The sequence below is a fragment of the Myiozetetes cayanensis genome, unplaced genomic scaffold (genome assembly GCF_022539395.1).
Source record: "Myiozetetes cayanensis isolate MyiCay16 unplaced genomic scaffold, myiCay2020 scf4, whole genome shotgun sequence".
In the NCBI taxonomy this organism is placed as follows: Eukaryota; Metazoa; Chordata; class Aves; order Passeriformes; family Tyrannidae; genus Myiozetetes; species Myiozetetes cayanensis.
Window position 1 is genome coordinate 34668964 of NW_026087631.1, and position 18500 is coordinate 34687463.

At 41.1% G+C, this 18500-nt stretch overlaps 1 protein-coding gene and 1 long non-coding RNA gene across 2 annotated transcripts in view; one reads left to right on the plus strand and one right to left on the minus strand.

Moving 5' to 3' along the window:
• ATG10 (autophagy related 10) overlaps positions 1 to 12131 on the minus strand; it is a 59715-nt gene extending 47584 nt beyond the window's left edge. The window contains exons 1-3 of the mRNA XM_050329229.1: positions 11778 to 12131; positions 9857 to 9982; positions 5554 to 5673 (exon numbers count right to left, since the gene is read on the minus strand). Of these exons, the coding sequence (XP_050185186.1) occupies positions 5554 to 5673; positions 9857 to 9970 (234 nt within the window). The 5' untranslated portion in view covers positions 9971 to 9982; positions 11778 to 12131. The remainder of the gene's footprint in view (positions 1 to 5553; positions 5674 to 9856; positions 9983 to 11777) is intronic.
• A 773-nt stretch (positions 12132 to 12904) lies between these two features.
• On the plus strand, positions 12905 to 15910 carry LOC126647150 (uncharacterized). The gene is made up of 3 exons (XR_007630513.1): positions 12905 to 13650; positions 14345 to 14466; positions 15074 to 15910. It is a non-coding gene; the product is annotated as an uncharacterized LOC126647150 (long non-coding RNA).
• The last annotated feature ends 2590 nt before the right edge of the window (positions 15911 to 18500 follow it).

Consider the following 18500-nt stretch of genomic DNA (forward strand, 5'->3'; position numbering starts at 1 on the left):
TTGCCAGGATTCCAAAGTGACATGCAGAAAACGATACACAAGGGTCTGTGAGACAAAAACTCCCTGTCTCCAGAACTTTATGGGAGAGAAGCATTTAGCCTTTTCCATGAAGACTGAGGCATCCATCATACAGGAGCCCAAAAGCAGGACAGGTCTGGGATTCAAACATTTTCTGTCACCACAGCACTCTTCCTTTCCTCAGGTTTCTCCAGCTTCAGGAAAGGGTGTAATGTCTACGCCAAGGTTTCCTCTAGCTTTGATTTTCCAAACAATGTCACTATTTTCCAAGCCTTTTTATGTAGAAAACAGTTAATAAACCCACAACAGAATATTTTCTTGTGCTTTAAATGTATTAATCTGAAAACGGAATTAGCCTTTATTAAGGCTTATTTATTAAGGCTAATTCCATTTTCAGATTTTCCATTTTCAAGCAAAATCACAAGGACCTTCGCTGCATTTTGCAACACACATTAGATCTCCTTAGAATAAGTGATTTATTTATCTTTTACATCAAAAATATGGGTTTACTGTCTGTGACATGGCATTTGAAAAGGTTTCTGGTACAACTCCATTGCTCTTAAGTTTGGGTCATTCACTACAAACTGATGTTTTAGGTGAGTATGTAATACTTGATTTTCCCCCTCTTTACTAAGGTCCTTTCATTATGTCCTGCAGCGAGTGCTGGATTCTATTAAATGTATTTACATTTTTCTCCTTAAGCACTGTTTGCTGGGCTATCACTTCACATGTTTTAACCATCCAACAAATACCGAGGTTTTGCAAATGTTTACACTGAATTCATCTTATTTACTTTTGCACAAAAAAAAAAAAGGGAGTTGTTCTTAATTCTAAAAATACTGAACTTGTTTAGAGAAAAAAATTATTAATAATTGCTAAGAATTTGAATTTTCTAGTTGTTACAAACTGAAAAGCACAGCTGAACAGCAAACCATGATACTATGAAGCTTAAGGAAGATGTCAGACTTGTTCCCACATCCCCCATCAAGCAGATCTTCGCTAACACTAATGAACATCTTCCAGCAAAGGCGGAGCCCAAGTTTAGCAAATACATAACTTTATCAATGTGTTTGTTGGGGTTCAGCACTCCTGTTCCAAAGGCAACACCGGGTATCAACAGACCTTCAACATTACCAACCTGCCCACTCCTCTATAAAGTGGCAATGGCTCCAGCTCCAGGAATGGTTCCATGCTGACTCACTTCTTCTGCAATACCCAGAAGAGCTGAGACAAACCACACACTGAGAATTATTACTCCAAGTTATTGCTTCCCTTGGGCTATTTGAATAACAAACAAAAAGAATGCATAAAGTGAATCCAGATTTTCCCAATTTACTCTTTAAGAACATAAGTTCTCTGAGGCAGGAGGACTATCCTCATTTTGAATTTTGCATATTATTTTTCACCTTTTCAGCAACTCACACAATAGTATATGTAACTGTTCTGTCCTTGCTATAGAACAGATGACACAATTCCCTGTTCACTGATAGATCCCCTGGCAGGACAGATTTACTATGGATCAAGAAAAGAATACATAGTGAAGATGGTTGTGTATGGTGGTTACACAAGATTTATGCTGCCTGTGGAAAAGTACAGATGACACTCCTCTGGCACAAAGTCAGGACAGCTCAGAAAGACAACAACTGATTCAATAAAAATGTAACCAGGACAAAATGGCAACTTAAAAATCTTCAAATGGCACTGTGTCTTTGTGTCTGTCCCTCACTTTGCATCTCAGGCTATTTTTATCCTATTGGAAGAGACTCTAAAAGGTTTATGTCTCTTCAGCTCATATTCAAGGGACTGAATCTGAGCTTACTGGTCAGAAGCACATCCAACAACTTAGTCTAAAGTTTGTTTATTATCAGTCACATATCATTAATAATTTCTGTTTACAAACTGGGATGTTAAAATGAATATCCTGATATAACTAAACCCACAAAGAAACAGGGAATGGTGTTCCAGAAGAACAGTCTCAGTTCTTTTCTAGGAAGATGGAAAGGAAATGGAAAGGAAGGGTCTGTCTAAGACAGGATCCCCAGGCACCTGGTTAGATAACCAGCTTGACAGCTCAGTGACTGCCAAGTATCAAACGACAAACTTCCTTAAACTGTTTTTGAGCTGCTACTTCACAAAATACAATCCGCAAATAAGTATAAGCTTCAGCATCAAACTGAAATCTCAGCCTCAGTGAAGTCAGCAGCAAATTTTAACACTGCTTTCACTGAGGTCAGATCCATATTTTGTTGTATGAGGCTCACACAACAAAATGCAGGAATTTACACTCTGGTTAACCACCCAGCTCCCCTTGATCATCCCCAAAGGAAAACAGACACTCATCTCCTCCAAGAGAAGACACCTAAAATACGTCGACTGATTTATACCCAAAAATGCTTTTTTACTTCCTCAGCCTGAAACAAAGTTTTAAGTGACAAGCTCTATATTGCAGATATCTAAAATAAGCAGAAAGGAACCCACATAGGATTTTATTCTTGGTTTTCAAATGAAAACACAACTTGTGTCAATGGAACCAAGTACACAATACAGACTGCTCTGTGGAAAACACAGAGTTATTCATCACTCCTTCACCAGGAGGTCTCTAGATCTTTAGATACCAGACAATGAAATGGAAACTTGGAAACATTAACTGTCCATACTGATCAATGAGTTGAAATAAACTTTTCAAATAATTTGATCAGGTTTCCTGTAGATCCCAAAAGATCAGCACATTTTTGATCCTGCGATAACTCATAATGGAATTTCTATTCAAATAAAGCTACTTCAGCTGTTCTGTGTATTTTCTGTATTGTATCATTAGGTTTCAGTATCTCTTCACAGATGAAAAATGAACAGAACAATAATAATTTTGCCATTCTGCAGTTTCAACGTATTAATTGTACTCCTCACTACGACAGGATACACTCAATGATTTATTCTACACCACCTCTCCCCTGAGGTGTCTTGGGTTCAATTATTTACACAGGAGTTAAATCCTTACCGTGGATAACTTTTCCAAAATTCCACCCAACTTCAAAAATCTGTCCTCTGATTTTCCCCTTATCTGTCAAAACTAACATTCTATTGGGAACCTCTAAACTGGATTCCCAGGATCAGGAGAGGAAAATCTTGTGGCCTCTATGTCATATACCACAATACATTTTTTCCTCGGATTTTTTCAACACTGATTGTTCCTAACGATGGATATTGATTACTCCAGTCTTCATTTGCTTGTTTTCCTTTCTTACTGTTCCTAGCTAATTATGCTACCCAAAACTTCTATCATATCTCCTACCAGACCTTGGAGGAGATCAGATTAGACAGATGGAAGTATTCCATTAAGACAAAAATAACAGAGCTACAATATAGAAAAATCAGGATCATAACAGTAATTCTAGAACTAAAAATTATGAAACACACAAATATCAGAAAATGGCCATGCTTTTTCCAAAACAAATTAAAATTCTTATCTAGATCCTCTTTAGGCTTCAAATATAAAACAATAAAATGCATGAATTTTCTGAGGAAAAAAAGAAAAAGCTAAATATTGAATGCACATAACTAGAGGAAACTTTTCCAACTTCTACCATGACCACTACTTTTGCTATTCATCAGAACAATCATTTCAATAACTTAATCAAACAAATTGCAGTAATTCCATAACACCATGGATTCATGGATGCAACGTGCATTAAAAAGCAAAAATACCCTATTTAAATAACAGAACGTTATTATAGCGGAACAGGACTCAAGCATTCAAGAGCTGTGAAAAAGAACATGCATCTTACACAGGAAGGACTGTGCTTGAGCAAACTATTTATCCCCTCTTCAGTCACCATTTCCATCTTTCTTCTTAGTGTTAAACACACAGTTTTACTTTATGTATACATAACAAATTTCATTTTCCAACTTATTGGTGTGATTTTCCCATTTGATAGATTAAGTAACTTTAACAGTCTGATTACCCCTCAGCTCAGTGAAGAATATGACAGTGAATATTTTGGAGAAGTAACCAATTTTTTTTCTTATAGTCTTACAACCTTCAGAATTTTTTAAGGCCTTTCTCTTGCTTCACTCTTCATCTTTAGAGCTGCTACATGACAGGTACAAAGGCTCATTCTCAAAGAGGGCCCTTCCACCCCACAGGTTACTATGGTTCAAAACAAAGAAATCTTTCAAAATATTTCAAGAGGTAATTATTAATATCAAGATCTTGATAAATCACAGAGAGCTGGGCCTGGAATCTTATTTCAGTATGTCATTTATTATTATATTTCAGTATATTTAAGACTCCATTTCAGTATTTAACAGGCTTTGAAGTCTTTTTTGTGTTATGACATTTTCTATAGCTGACACCTTCTTTTCCAGAAGCAGGACTCAATAGCTTTTTACAGTATGTTCTTTTAAAATGAACTCTGTAATGAAGACCTGATTCATTATTAAAAAAATAAGTCACAATCATCAAAAGCAATTTTGAAGACAAAGAGTAATCTGTTCTTACAAGTCAGGACTGAAGTGTACAAATACTGTCGTTAGTGACAATTAAGCAACAACCCCTGAAGCATTGATATCAGCCTTCTTTTTAAGAAATATTACAATTTAAATTAAAGGAAAACTTAAAAATCTGTCAAATGACTTAGATATCTACCTCTCTTTATAGTACAGCGGAAACCTGTGAGTGAGCCCAAAAATCAGCAGAAACAACTACATCAAGACTAACAGAGAGAATGATTGTTTTAAGTGCCATTTCCTTCACAAACCAAGCCAAAAGAATACTCATTTCAGACCAGAAATCCCTGAAATGTACTAGAGTCTCTGGAGGGAAAAAAAAAAGAAATCAGAGTGTTGATGAAAAGAGAAAAGGAACTGCAGAAAAAGGTAACTGGAAAGTACAACACATCCATCTATTCAACAGTTTGCAATATATAGAACACATTGTTTTCAGTCAATTATAATCCAAGATTTATTTTCATATTAATGGTAACAAACCATAACAAAGGAGGGAGTTTCTATTATTTATATCCTGATTAGTCAATAACCTGGAGGTTTAATGTAGAATCAAACAAGCAAATAATTATTCAGATCAGTACGACCAGAGTTTAATGAACAGTTTTAATTTTTCTGGAAGAAAGAAGTTTAGTCTCCTTCAAGAACACCAAATCTGTTTTATTTCCTGCCACCAGTTTCAAACAATTGCTCAATATATAAAGTTAGTCCCACAGTAGACAACTATACACTGAATATAAAAGTTTTATACACAATATATATGCAGTAAATAGCACTTTAAATGAATTTTATTTTCCTTATCCTTTTAATTTTTGCCTCTAAGACAACTAAATCTTCATGCTTAAGCTTTTTCTACACACACAAAAACACCTGAATTAGTTGCATTAATTAGTATTGCTATAACTGTATGAAAACTAATTAAAAGACACTGTAACTTAAGATCTGGAGTCTTTTTGGAAGGACTTACTAGCATAGTATTTTTTAATTTCATTATTTATTTTATAAACACAGAAGTTTAAAATCTGTACTTACTTCAACATGCGCAAGTAACGTTTGTTCAATATTATCATTGGTTTTCTCCTTGAGATCTGGTGGGATGTGTCTATTTCTTACTTGGAAGTGTGTTTTACTAAGATAACCATCACCAAGGTCCTGTGTTCAGGAAAAAAAAAAGAAAAAAATTTTCTATAATCAAAATGCTAAATGCCATCACTGTTCTAGAAAACAAACAGAGCGTGGTATTTAGGCACACGCTCCAGGTCTTTTTATAGGCACTGACGCCTGCACTGCTCCTCAGCATCTTCTAACAGGTAGTTTACACCAGTCCTTGGTGTTAGAGGAAGTCAAAGACCTGGACAGCAAAAATAAAGTTTAATATAGCTATTAATGGAAAAAGACAACTGCTCCCCGGGGATCAGGATGAGTGCCAAAGAACTGGAAGATGGTGCACTGAGGTCATGTAGAGATGAGCAGCTATTAATGATTTTGACCTATTTCAACCAATGCACTGGTGCCAGTATTAACTGCCCAGTTCTTGCTAGACTGGTTTGGGTTTGTTCTGTTTTCCCCTCTAACTTCATCAAGTCCTGAAAAAAAACAAAACAAAACCAACCCAGAATTTATGTGTGCAGAGTCACAATTTGTTCCCTTCTCTTGAATACCTCCAAGGGTCAAGTGTAAGAGACAACAGACAAAGCTGTGCCTTCTCCTAGTTCCCTTTTTTATCGTTCTGCTTTCCAGCCCCCATGGTCTGGAGTTCTAAGGGGCCCTTGTGCAATACCAGAGCGGTAGGAGAAGGGTTTGGGAGCTTTCCCCATCCTTGCTGGCCTGACTACCTGCACAAACATAAGCACTTTATTTTTGTAAATTAGAAGCAAGAGGAGAGAAAATGTTTAGTAACAGAGCCCTTCAAAAAGGTACTCTCTGAAAGGGAAAAAGCATATAGAGAACATAAAGAACAGTAGTTGCACGTTAAGAACTTCTCAAAGGAAACAAATAAACTGTGGGTTTATTAGCTGTTTCATTACATTTTATTTTAGACAAACACAGACAGCATATGCACAACATCTGATGAAAAAGTCTTGCTACAAAATTAATTAATGTAGAACTAAGACTAGACAAGACTCCAAATTTAAATATAATTCAGCTCTTTGGTCAATTTGTTGTTGCTGACACAGTTTATTCCATGTATTCTGACCTTTAAACCAACACAGGTTTTATATCAACACACTGGTTCTCTCTTTTCAATGACACTGTATGTACCTCCAAAACCTGCTGTGGGCTACTTGTTTACTTTGCTCTGATGAAGTTTCAAACATTAAAAAATATAATGCTCTCTACATATATTTTTTCCACGAATTTTTAAGCATGAATAACATTACAGGCAGTATTTTTTTTAACATATATATATATATATACACACACACACACATATATTACATTGCTCACAACTTCTCCTATTGCATGCCTTATTTTCCCAATAAATCTTATCAAGAACATGAATACACTAAACTTTCTGGATGTTCTGGCTGCAGAGCCAACTGCAGCCTGTGCAGGGAGGAAGCCAGCATGCAGAGAACAACAGTGATAGAAAAACTGAGCCTATCTTGGTGACACAAAATCCCCTTCTCTCATTCTCAACACCCTCTCAAGTGTCTGCTTGTGGAGCTCCCTGTGACTAAAGATACCTGCACAGGTATTTATCCCACTAAGAGCAGAAAAAAGTGCTTCAGCCACCCACAGAGGTGAAATGCCCCAAGGCACAATGAGCTTTGCCAGAGAAAGGTTGGATGGAGTCTTCCCCTCCCTGAACTGGTTCTTCCCATCAACAGAATGGAGTCAAACTCCACATCCATTAAAAAAAGCTGTATGGATAGCTGGAGACATGGAGCTGGGAGTCTATGTGTTTTATAGCTATATGTCACAGGACAGAGAGGAGTAGGCAGGAGAGAAGCATCCCTCCTGTACTTTGTACACTTCTGCTCCCATAAATAAATCAATGCTTTAAGAAGGACTTTGATCCCACTAATGTGGAAAGAGAGTCCAGTTCTACTCCATCTCTGAGTACTACAGGCAGAAGGGAATTAATACAGCTTTTGGTATGATTACCTAGATTAATGTGCCTAAATATGAAACAAACAGAAAGCAGAAAGCAAACAGAGCCTTGTTTGCTTTTAAATCTCAGCCTTCACAGCCAAGATTTAACCATCCACCCCTAACAACAGCACCCAAGTTTAGCTCCATCAGCTCCTGCAGTAGAGGTGCTCTTGGTGTTTTTACAGCTTTCTTCATGTGGAAAAAAAAACAAATCAAACCAAACCAAAATACCCCAGATTATAAAAATAACATAATTTAGAACATTTCACTTACAGCTATAAATACAGGGTTCTGCTTGGGCCATGTGAGCTTATGCCACAAGAGCCAGCTCCACACAAACAATGAGTATTTCATCACCTAAATTTAATCTCCACATAAAACACGGTAACACAGGAACACAGTTCTATGAGCCTAGTTTACTTGTGTGGTCTTACTGTTATCAATGGGTCTATTCACAGAGCATGGAATGAGGAATGGGATCCAAGTGCATTACATCAGCAAAATTAAGAGTGTCCCAAACTACCCACAATACATACATTGGTAAAAAAAAAGGGGGGGGGGCAAAAAGACAATGAGATATCTTATTGAGGAAAAGCTTTCTTCCCAGGCTACATACTATAGATGGATGGTCTCCATAGCTAGGTTTTTATCACACACTGAAATCACAGAGTCACCAACTTGGCCCATTTAAAAAAAAAAAAAATCCTCTTAGTATTTTTTCATATAAGAACAAAAATCTATCTTATTCTGCTATTTCCAGCAAAGCTTCTTATTTCACAGAAACTTTAGACTCTGACCCACGTATTAAACTCCCAACAGAGTCTCAGAGCATCTTTCTTTGTTGAATAAATCCTCACAAATATAGCCCTAGACTGAAATCTAAAGTTTCAAATGGTTTTCTGTAAGAAAAGGTGCATTGTAACACTTGGCTAATATTTGCACTCTCTTAAAAACTCCTAAACAGAACGAAGTCCAAAATCCTGCTTCCTACTGAAATTCTGATTATCTGTGATGCAAGGGTTACAACTGTTAATGTACAATTACTTATGTAGAAATGATGCCACACATTGGAAAAAGCATGATTTTTCTCCCCAAAATGCATGAAATCATGGGAAACCACTAAAGCCATTAAACTTTAAAAAAAAAAAAAAAAAAAGGTAGAGCAGTAATTTTTCCGCAATAGAATACACAGACAAACCTAGATGCTGGAGACAGCCAGCATGTATCAATACATCTTTATATACTGTATCAGTACACCTTTATACACTATAATACATATTACATACTGGCTAATTCGTGTAACTATTCACCTAGTTGTGTAACTATTCACATTAGTTTGACCTCATCCCAAGCAAAAATAACAGAAGTCATACGGAATTCAGTAAATAAAGAGAAACATGCAGTAAATGTAATTTTTTAAAGAAAACAGAATTTGTCAGGGTAACTTAAAAATACATGTTTGATTGATAAACATACAAGTTGGAAAACTACATGCTCAGAATTCCGAAAGATATCTGTTGACTGCATGAGTGGAAATTAAAAAAAATAAAATAATCCCACACTGACCTGAAACATACTAAAGGATAAAAAAATTATTAATTCACAGATCTCAAATGTAACTTTAAAAATGGGGAAATCATCATAAGAGAAGTGATTCTAATGGGATCCTGTGGGACTACTCTTAGCCCTCTGCTATTTAAAATTTTTATTAATGACCTAGAAACAATATGTAATTATTATTGGAGAGGTTTGAAAATTACGGGGAAGCAGCAAATAATGAGAATTGAACACTGACACTGACAGATTCTTCTGGTTGCTGTATGCAACTGACAGCAATTTTTACAAAAAATATTAAGCCACAGATCTAGAACAAAGACTATGTGCTAATTGAGGTTAAAGGGTTGAAGTGAACCTTGGATATAAAACCACAGGGAGTTCCCCAGAGTAGGAACATTTGAATTTCACAGTGATACCACATTCCTTGTCTAGTTCTGCCCACAGTTGAAAATGAGATTCTTGTATCCTAGACAGGACTCAGAGACCTACAACCCTATTCAGTACATGCACTGGCCTAAACTCTTGTGTCAACCACCTATGCACTATTTTGGTCTCGGACCAGCTGTCCAAAAAATGCCATTTATTTCACATGTTCCTAAAGGATGTTCCAGCTTGTGCTGGTTGTCAACAGCTCAAAAAGGCCATCAAGGGTACCTAAAAATTAATTCCATGATTGTTTTACCTTGCTAGTTCTCCACTCCCAGCCATCTCCTATCTGCTGTGAATGCTTAACAAATTCTTCACAGTGCTGCTTGAATCTTTTTTCCTCCAAAAAGAAGTCTTCTTCACCTCCCATGCTACAGGGTATCTGCAGAGCAAACTGAATGTTAGCACTGGCAGACAAAAAAAAAAAACACTAAAAATTTTCAATTTATAGCAACAGAACAGTAAAACAACAACGCGCGGGCAAAGAAAATGTATTGCTTTAAGTAAAACAAAGACATTTCTTCAAGCACATGAAGGAATCATGGCTATGCAGAACAGCTGAGGGTGAAAGAGACCTTTGGAGGTTGTCTAGTCCATTCCCCCTGCTCACAGCAGTGTCAACTACAGCAGTTTGCTTGGGATTGTTTCTGTTTGACTTTTGATTATCTCCAAGAATGGAGATGCCAAAACATCTCTAGGGAACCTGTTCCAGTGCTTAATTACCATAGCAGTAAATCTTTTTTCTTCCATTTGACTGAAAACATTTATCTGTCAGTTTGTGCTCATCGCCTCTTGTGCTGCTGCTCCGTGGTACTGAAAAATAAGTCTGCCCCCATCATCTTTATTCCCTCCCATCATGTATTCACTAATATGACCTCACTGATCTCTCTCTCCTCCCAGTTGACGAGTTTCACCTCTCCCAACCTTGCCTTGTATGTCACACACCCTTAATCAGCTTTGGGGTCCAGTATGGTGGTGTTTTTCCTGCACTGGGGAGCCCAGAGCTGCAATTTTAACTTGTATTTCCTTAGCAGTGCAGTTCAAGAGACAATCAGGAACCTGAATCTACCTCTGGGCTACTTCCATAGGCCTACCACCTTCTCCTTAGGGAAACAACAACTTAACAAGTCCAGACTACAGGATGGCCATCAGAGTCCAGTTGAAGCAGTTCCAGGTCACGCCACCAGTACAGCTCCCACTGTTCCAAAAATGTGGCTTCAAAAGTTTCCCTACCCCTCAAATGGATCCCTCACAACATCTTAAAAACTTTCTCAGAGAATGTGGTCATTTTTACTTTCCTCATTCCCCATTTCAATGAGGATGTGTCATAAATAGAGCTGGTTTATGGTGTTTACAGACATCAGGCAGCACTGCAGCACCACATACAAATCATGGAATGACAGAATGGTTTGGGTTGGGAGGGATTTTAAAGCTCATCCAGTCCCACACACTGCCATGGACAGGGACACCTTCCACTACCCCAGACTGCTCCAAGCCCTGTCCAACCTGGCCTTGAACACTTCCAGGAACAGGGCATTCACAGATGCTCCAGACCACTCACCATCTCTGTGGCCTCTGCTGGATGCTCTCCAGCAGCTCCTGGTCTTTCTTGTCCTGAGGAACTAGACACACTGTTCCCAGATGTGGTCCCACTGTGGCCGAGCAGATGGGAAGGATCCCCTTCCTGATCTGCTGGCCATGCTCTTCCTGATGCACCCCAGGATCCCACTGTCCCTCCTAAACACCAGCATACCTGTGTAACACACTTCTGCAGCACAGTACGCCACCCTTTCTCAGACCATCCCAAAGGAACAGTTCAGCAAAGACCAGGAGATACTGGAGAAGGTCCAGCAGAGGCCATAGAGATGATGAGGAGTCTGGAGCATCTCTCTGATGAACAGACACTGCAGGGGCTGGGCCTGGTTAGTCTGGAGAGGAGAAGACTGAGAGGGCATCCCATCAATCCACACAAATATCCCCAAGGAATGTCAGAGGATGGCCCCAGACTCTGTTCAGTGCTGCCCAGTGACAGAACAAGGAGCAAAGGCCATAAACTCAAACACATCAAGTTCCCCCTCAACCTGAGGCGGAACTTCTTTCCATGGAGGTGGCAGCGCCTGGAACAGCTGCCCAGGGAGGGTGTGGAATCTCCTTGTCTGGAAACATCCCAGACCCACCTGGACACGTCCCTGTGTCACCTGCTCCAGATGACCCTGACTGGCCTGCGGTTGGACTTGACGATCTCCAGAGTTTCCTTCCAATCCCAAATATCCTGGGATTCCGTGAAAGAGCCACGGGCAGACCGGAGCGTGTCCGTGCCGCTCGGTCACGGGCCTCGCCAGCCGCTGGAGGCCAGGCCAGCACCGGACAGGATCTTCCTCCTTCTCCTCGGCCTTCGCGGCCCCGCGGACGGGGGGGCACGGGGGGGCACGGGAAGGAGAGGGGGCAGAGCGGGAGAGGCAGCAGGAGGTGGCTGGAGGGGGAGGGACGACCCACGCCTTGCCGCCTCCACAAACCCTCCGCTCCCCCTGCTCCTGCTCCTGCCCCTCCTCCTCCTCCTCCTTCCCCTCCCTCTCCCGCCGGCCCCGGCCCCGCCTGCGCGCATGCGCGGTCCCGCGGCGGGCGAGGGGGGAGGGGAGGAGGCTGCGCGTGCGCAGAGCAGGCATGTGGGGGACGGGAAATCGGGAGTGGGGGGGATGAGGGGAATGAGGGAGCGGGAGCGATGCGGCGGTCTGGGCGAGGGAGGGGCTGGTGGTTTGAGTGGGATAAGGGAGGCAGAGAAGGATAAGGGGCTGAGGGGGATACGAGGGCGGCGGGTGTTGAGAGGGATGAGGGGTATGAAGGGGTGGGGGATATGAGGGGCTGCGGGACTTGAGGGGACGGCGAGGGATGAGGGGATTGCAGGGCATAAGGGGGATGCGGGAATGAGGGGGCTGTGGGACTGAGGGAGCTACGAGGGATTATGGGAGTAAAGGGATGACGGGGTTGGGGAGTGAGAGGGATGAGGAGGGGTGGCAGGGTGTGAAGGTCGTGGGGGGGGATGAGGGTACTGAAGGGGATGCAGAAATGAGGGGGATGAAGGACCTGAGGGGGATGTGGGGAATCAAGGGGATGAGCGGCTCAGGGACTGTGAGGGGCTGCAGGGGGTGGAGGGGGAGGCAGTACGAGGGGGAAGCCGGGATGAGGGGGATAAGCAGGATACGGGGGATTATGAGGGGTCTGTGGGAATGAGGGAGTTACAGGGGATTAGGAGTCTGAAGGGATGAGGGGGGATGCAGGGATGAGGGGATGGCAGGGGCTGAGGAGGATGAAGGTCATGAGGGGAGTGAGAGACCTGCCTGCTCCGGCCCAATTGCTCCCAGTGTAAGGCATTGAGAGGGGCAGCCCCTGGACAAAGCCCTCCCTGTCGCCTAGCTGTGCTGTCAGCCTCCTCCTGTCCCCCAAAAAATGTGAGCCTAGCTCAGCCCAGCCCAGGCTGTTCTTCCTCCAAGAGCTCAGCAATGCCAGGGTTAATCTAAACATTGATCACTTTCACAGGCTTAGTTACCTTCCTCTCCATATAGGATAAATATATAAATCTTACTTTTGAGGAGGGGGAAGTGGGGAGATAAAATGGCCAGGGGGTCATTTGAGCACTGTCTCATCTCATGCTCCTCCCTCAGCCATTTCCAGAAGGTGCCCAATATGTATTTCAGTGTTCCTTCCACTACCCAGATCATTGTGTCTATAACTGCCTGTAGATCTGAGAGTTTGGTAGGTGTGCCAAAGTTGGTTTGCTACCCAAAGCTGGGAGAATTGTTTTTAAATCTATGAGTCTATTAAAACAATACATTTTTCATTGCTATGGTCTTGTCTGGCATGACTAAGCTTTCCAAACTGCAGTGGGTGCAGGGTGCACTATGTTGGGATAGATGTAAAGTGTTTGTTTGACCTATTTAGCTCTAAACTGCCCTTTTAAATGGTTTCGTGACTGTTGTGTTAACAGTATACCAAAGCTGTCCCATCATCGTGGAGACCACACTGCTCAGGGAGAGCCTCCATATGCAAGTGGTGGGTTGTGATGTGACATTCTCCAACCGTGCCCTTCCTAATTTCCTTGTGATTTACTGGGTTGGAGACCTCATGAGGGCCCAAGGTTTGGTGGGTTTTTTCCTGGCATATTCCCGAAATAAACCATTTCTCTTTGTTCTTAAAATTCCTGTTAGCATACAAGTTTTTCAAATATGTACCTTAATTCATATTTAAAAATGTTTTTCACTGCTCACAATCAATTAAATGTTCCATCTAAGTTTGCAGTTTTTAACATTAGGTATAAATAAGCAGAGTTTTGCTTCGTTACGTTATTCTGGAGAATTATTAATTGCATGATATGCCCACATAGTTAGTTTTTGACTGCACATATCATCTTAAAAGCAGCTGCATAGATTGGGTGATGGCATTATAACTACAGGGTGTGATGCTATAGCTATTTTTTAATCATCAGAATTAATTATTTGTCTCGTTCTTCACTGTTTCTTTTAAATGTTGGTGTTTTGAAATTTGTGAGTAAAACATCGTGTTGTCACCCAGCCCTGAGCTTTGAGGGAGAATTTCTTCACTGTGGAGTGTAGTCTCTAAGCCATTTTTTTGCTAGCAGAAAATGCCTGTGGTATTGAAAAAACGTCACGTATTGTGCATTGCCTTGGAAGCTATAGCTCCTGATTTCTAATTTTAGCTTTGTTACTGTCTCTGTGGATTTTCTTAGGGAAGAATTGCTGGGTTTGAGACACGGTTCATATAAAAAGTGGCTGATGGGGCCCTGGTGTTGCATCTGAGTTGGCAAAGGAGTTGCCATGGCTGAAAAAAACCAGGCTGATGGGATTCACGGTATGTTCTTGCAGCACCTGGTATTAGCTTGGTCATCTCCCGTCCCATTGTCAGGGCACTGCAGTTGGTTGCAGTGAGTGCCTCTTTATCAAGGGAAATGCATTTGCTGCGGTACTAAAATTACTGGATAAGAAGTTCCAAAATGGGGGTTTCTCCCCTTTCTCTTCCTCCTTTTACCTGAATAAATGCATCCAGTTTCCATTTCTGGAATACATCTCTGCCATACAGGAGCATGAACAGTCCTGGTCCTCTTGTCACTATTAGATGTTTATGTACTTAAATGAATAAAAGGTTATCAGACCATTTTATTTTCTTCTAAACATATTATTACGCATTTAGAATGTGTATTTTTTATACATTGTTATTGATTGATGGTGATAAATTACCAAAATCATTGATACAAGTATCAAAATTTTGTCAAAAATTATGTTAGAAAAATTATAATTTTTGAAATTAAACTACATACAGGAACTTTGTTGATTTGGAATTTTAGAACTAGACTAAATAAAGATCATGGAGAATAATCCTTTATCAGCCAGACTGAATGCCAGACTGAATGATCTCTGAAAGGTCTTTTTCATCTCTTCATCCTGCTCTTTTGTCCCAGGAAACACAGCTTCATTCCAAGCCCATTGATCAGCCAGGCAGTTCAAGCAGCACTCTACTCTCCAAAGGAAAATGGTGACATTACAGCTCTGTACATCCAATTCCACAAATCCCCCTCAGTGTGGCTCCTCTCCTGAGCCATTCACAGTAATCCTAATGCTGTTTCTTACATTTTTTTCTTTGATTACTCTTAATTTCTTATGCTGAGCGCTGTTGCTAGACAAAAAGATACAATAATCTACAATAATGTTCCTGACAGACTTGGGTTGCAAAGTTTTATGATAAAATAATATTGCCAGGTGGGCCAAATCAGAAATAATGGGGTAACCAAAGCAAAATGCTGATGAAAACGCCTTGTGAGGCTGTTGGACAGCATGTTCAAACCCATTCACTTGTGCTGTAACACTGAGCTCCTTCATTTGCTATACTAATATGTAATAAGAGTTAAACGTAAGATACTGTGCATTCTCCTGTTTTGTTTGTTCAGGGAGTTGAAATTCTAACCCCTGACAGAACTTGGTGAGTGGAGAGTTCTCTTTCCAAGTTGCTAACAAACCCTATTTTACTGTAATCGCTGTAGTACCGCCACATCCTATGAAGTACACAGGGAGTGTTATTTTTCCTTTTGCTGGCAGAAAAGGAGGCTGTGGTGACTGCTCAGCCAGTGAATGGAGGTGAATTTTGTTGACACATGGTCTGTGACTTCAACCGTTTGTGCTCTTGGGCCCTGTGACGGTGCTGAGAGAAAGTTCAAAAGGAAATAAACTGAGAGGTACACAAACAGCATTTATTTTTCATGAGGGTTTTCCACTCCAGCAGCAAACGCTTCCAGCCAACACTGAAGGAAGTACTGCCACTATGCAGCAGTTGTTGCCACCTTCTGTTTTTAGCAGTTTTCCCTACTTATTTCTTTTATTAAAAAAGTTTATTAATTCTTTCAGGATCTGGGTCATTTTTTCTTGTGTTTTGCATTCTCTGTTACCATTAATTCATATTCCTTTCTTGTTTTCCTTAATTTTCTTGTCTCCTATTAGCCCAAAACATATCAAACTCAACTTGAAACAGACTCTATAGTAAATACATATAATTGTAATAAATGAGTTACTTTCGTTTTATTAAACGAGTAAACCCTTATTAAACCAGCAAACCTACACTACCTGTCCAGTTTGCTACAATCAGACAAGTCAGAAACCAATCTGAAGTACAGTGTGTGAAATATTTTTGTAGGTAGATCAGATCTAGAATTAATTTTAATCAAATGATATAAATAAAGCCTGATGCAAAGATCCAGGGTAAATTACTCATCTGGTACAGGTCTGCAGAATTCTGCTACTTGAGGAGACTGATCCAATTGAAGAGTGAGAGGGAATTTTTTGATGAAAATGACAGATTGATGTTGGCAATGTTGTAAAATGAAGTAATTCAACCACAGAAACCATCCAGAAGCCAAGCAAGAAGTAACATAAGCCCTAGCGGACAACACTTAATGTTACTGATTATTACTGCCAAAATTATAAGTGAATTCCTCATTACAAGGCAAATACTTTTGAACAAATGAATAGCAACAAGAATGTAAATTCCACAAAACGCATAAAACACTAAACAAACACTTTCTTTAATTAATCTGGTAGAAGTTGTAACACAAGTCTGACACCTACTCAGATCCTGTAAATTTGGAGTAAATTTCTGACCAACATGAAGCTGCTAAAGAATTGACAAACTTCCCCTTGTGGTTGCTCTAACACACACCAATTGAAATAATCCCTTCAGGGCTGTTCTCCTATCCATACCAAACACTTTTCCTGCATTGGATCCCCCTCTGAACACTTGACACACAGCCAACACCACCACGAGAAGCGTGCCTGTTAAAAAGTATTAATGTATAGTTTTTTTAATAGTATTTATTTATAGTATATGTAGTGCAGGCTGTGTCCCAGCAAGTTTGACTTAACACATGTTATTGCTGCCACAGCACTGTGTGCACACAGCATCCTGCACACTAGGGATGGATGGGATCTGTGTGTTTGATCTCAGGATTTCTGGGGATGATCATAGGTGTCTTTCCAGGAGATAAAATTTGGTTTCATTTTCCTTTGTAAAACCCTGTTTTCCCCTTGGCTGTGACACCAAAGTAGTGAGCCTTGGTGCTTAAGTTCAGAGTGAGACCTTCCCAGTACAGGTGTTACACTTGGAGTGTAATCGCTCCCTCTCATTTCCGTAACAACTAATTACCCTTATTGAAGACCATGAGATCCTTCTCTAACTGCTTAGGTCCCAGGAGGCAATACCAGTTCCATACCTGGCAGTGGAGCAGCACAACTACAGCCTGCTTTTGGCATGCTGAAGATACCCCAGAGCTGTGAAAATAACTCCTGGTGTCAGCTGGGTGAAAGCTGTGAGAGGGGTTATCATGGATTTAGGGGGGTCTGGGGGTGTGTTAGATGTGTCTGTGGGAATTGAAAGGGGGGTTTCATGGGTCTGGGTGGGTGTGGAGGGTGTTATGGGGGGCTTGGTGGGGGCTATAGGAGGGTTATGAGTTTGGGGGGGTCTGAGAGGGTCTGAGAGGTGCAGAGGAGTTTTGCGGGGGTTCTGGGGTGTTCTTAAAGATTGAGGGGCTGTGGGGGGTCTGGTGGGGGCTCCAAAGGAGTTTTGGGGGTGTCTGAGGGGAGATGGAGTGCACAGGGGGTTCTGGGAGGTCTCTGGGGTCACTGATTTGGGAGGGGTTTGCAGGAGTGTGGAGGAGGCTATAGGGGACTTTGGGGGTTTATGGATTTAAGGAGATCTGGGAGGGTCTGTGGGGGGCTATAGAGGGGCTATGAGGGATTAAGGGGGTCTAGGAGGTCTATAGGAGTTATCATGGATTTTTAGGGGGGTTGGGGAGTACAGGGGAGTCTGGGGGACTTCTGGGGTGTTATTATAGATTAGGGGGGTCCAGGGGATTATGGGGTTTTATTGGTGGGTTTATGGGGGGGCTGTAGGGGATAATAGGAAATTATCATGGCTTTGGGCATCTGAGGGGGCTCGGGAGTGGTTTGGGTGGTTAAAGGGGGGGTTATTGATTGGAGGGTGCTTTGGGAGGGTTGCAAGGGCTATAGGGCTGTTATCATGGATTTGTGGAGTCTGTGGAGGCTATAGGAGGGGTTATTGGGGGGGGTGGGTGTCTGAGGGAGCTGCTGGGGCCAGGGGAGGTTGCCGTGTGGCTCTGGGCTTGTGTACCCTAAAAAACACCCACTGGGCTATGGACCTGGACCTACAACACTGAAATTAAATTCTTTGTGCTATCAGAAAGTATGCCTGTAGCACTAGTGTGAGTTTATGAACAGCAGATTAGAGGGGCTTCTGTAAGAAATGTACAAGTTTACTTAGAAAAAATTTGATGTTAAGTATCTCTGAAGTACAGGTGCATAGCCTGGTAATGCTCTCTCTGT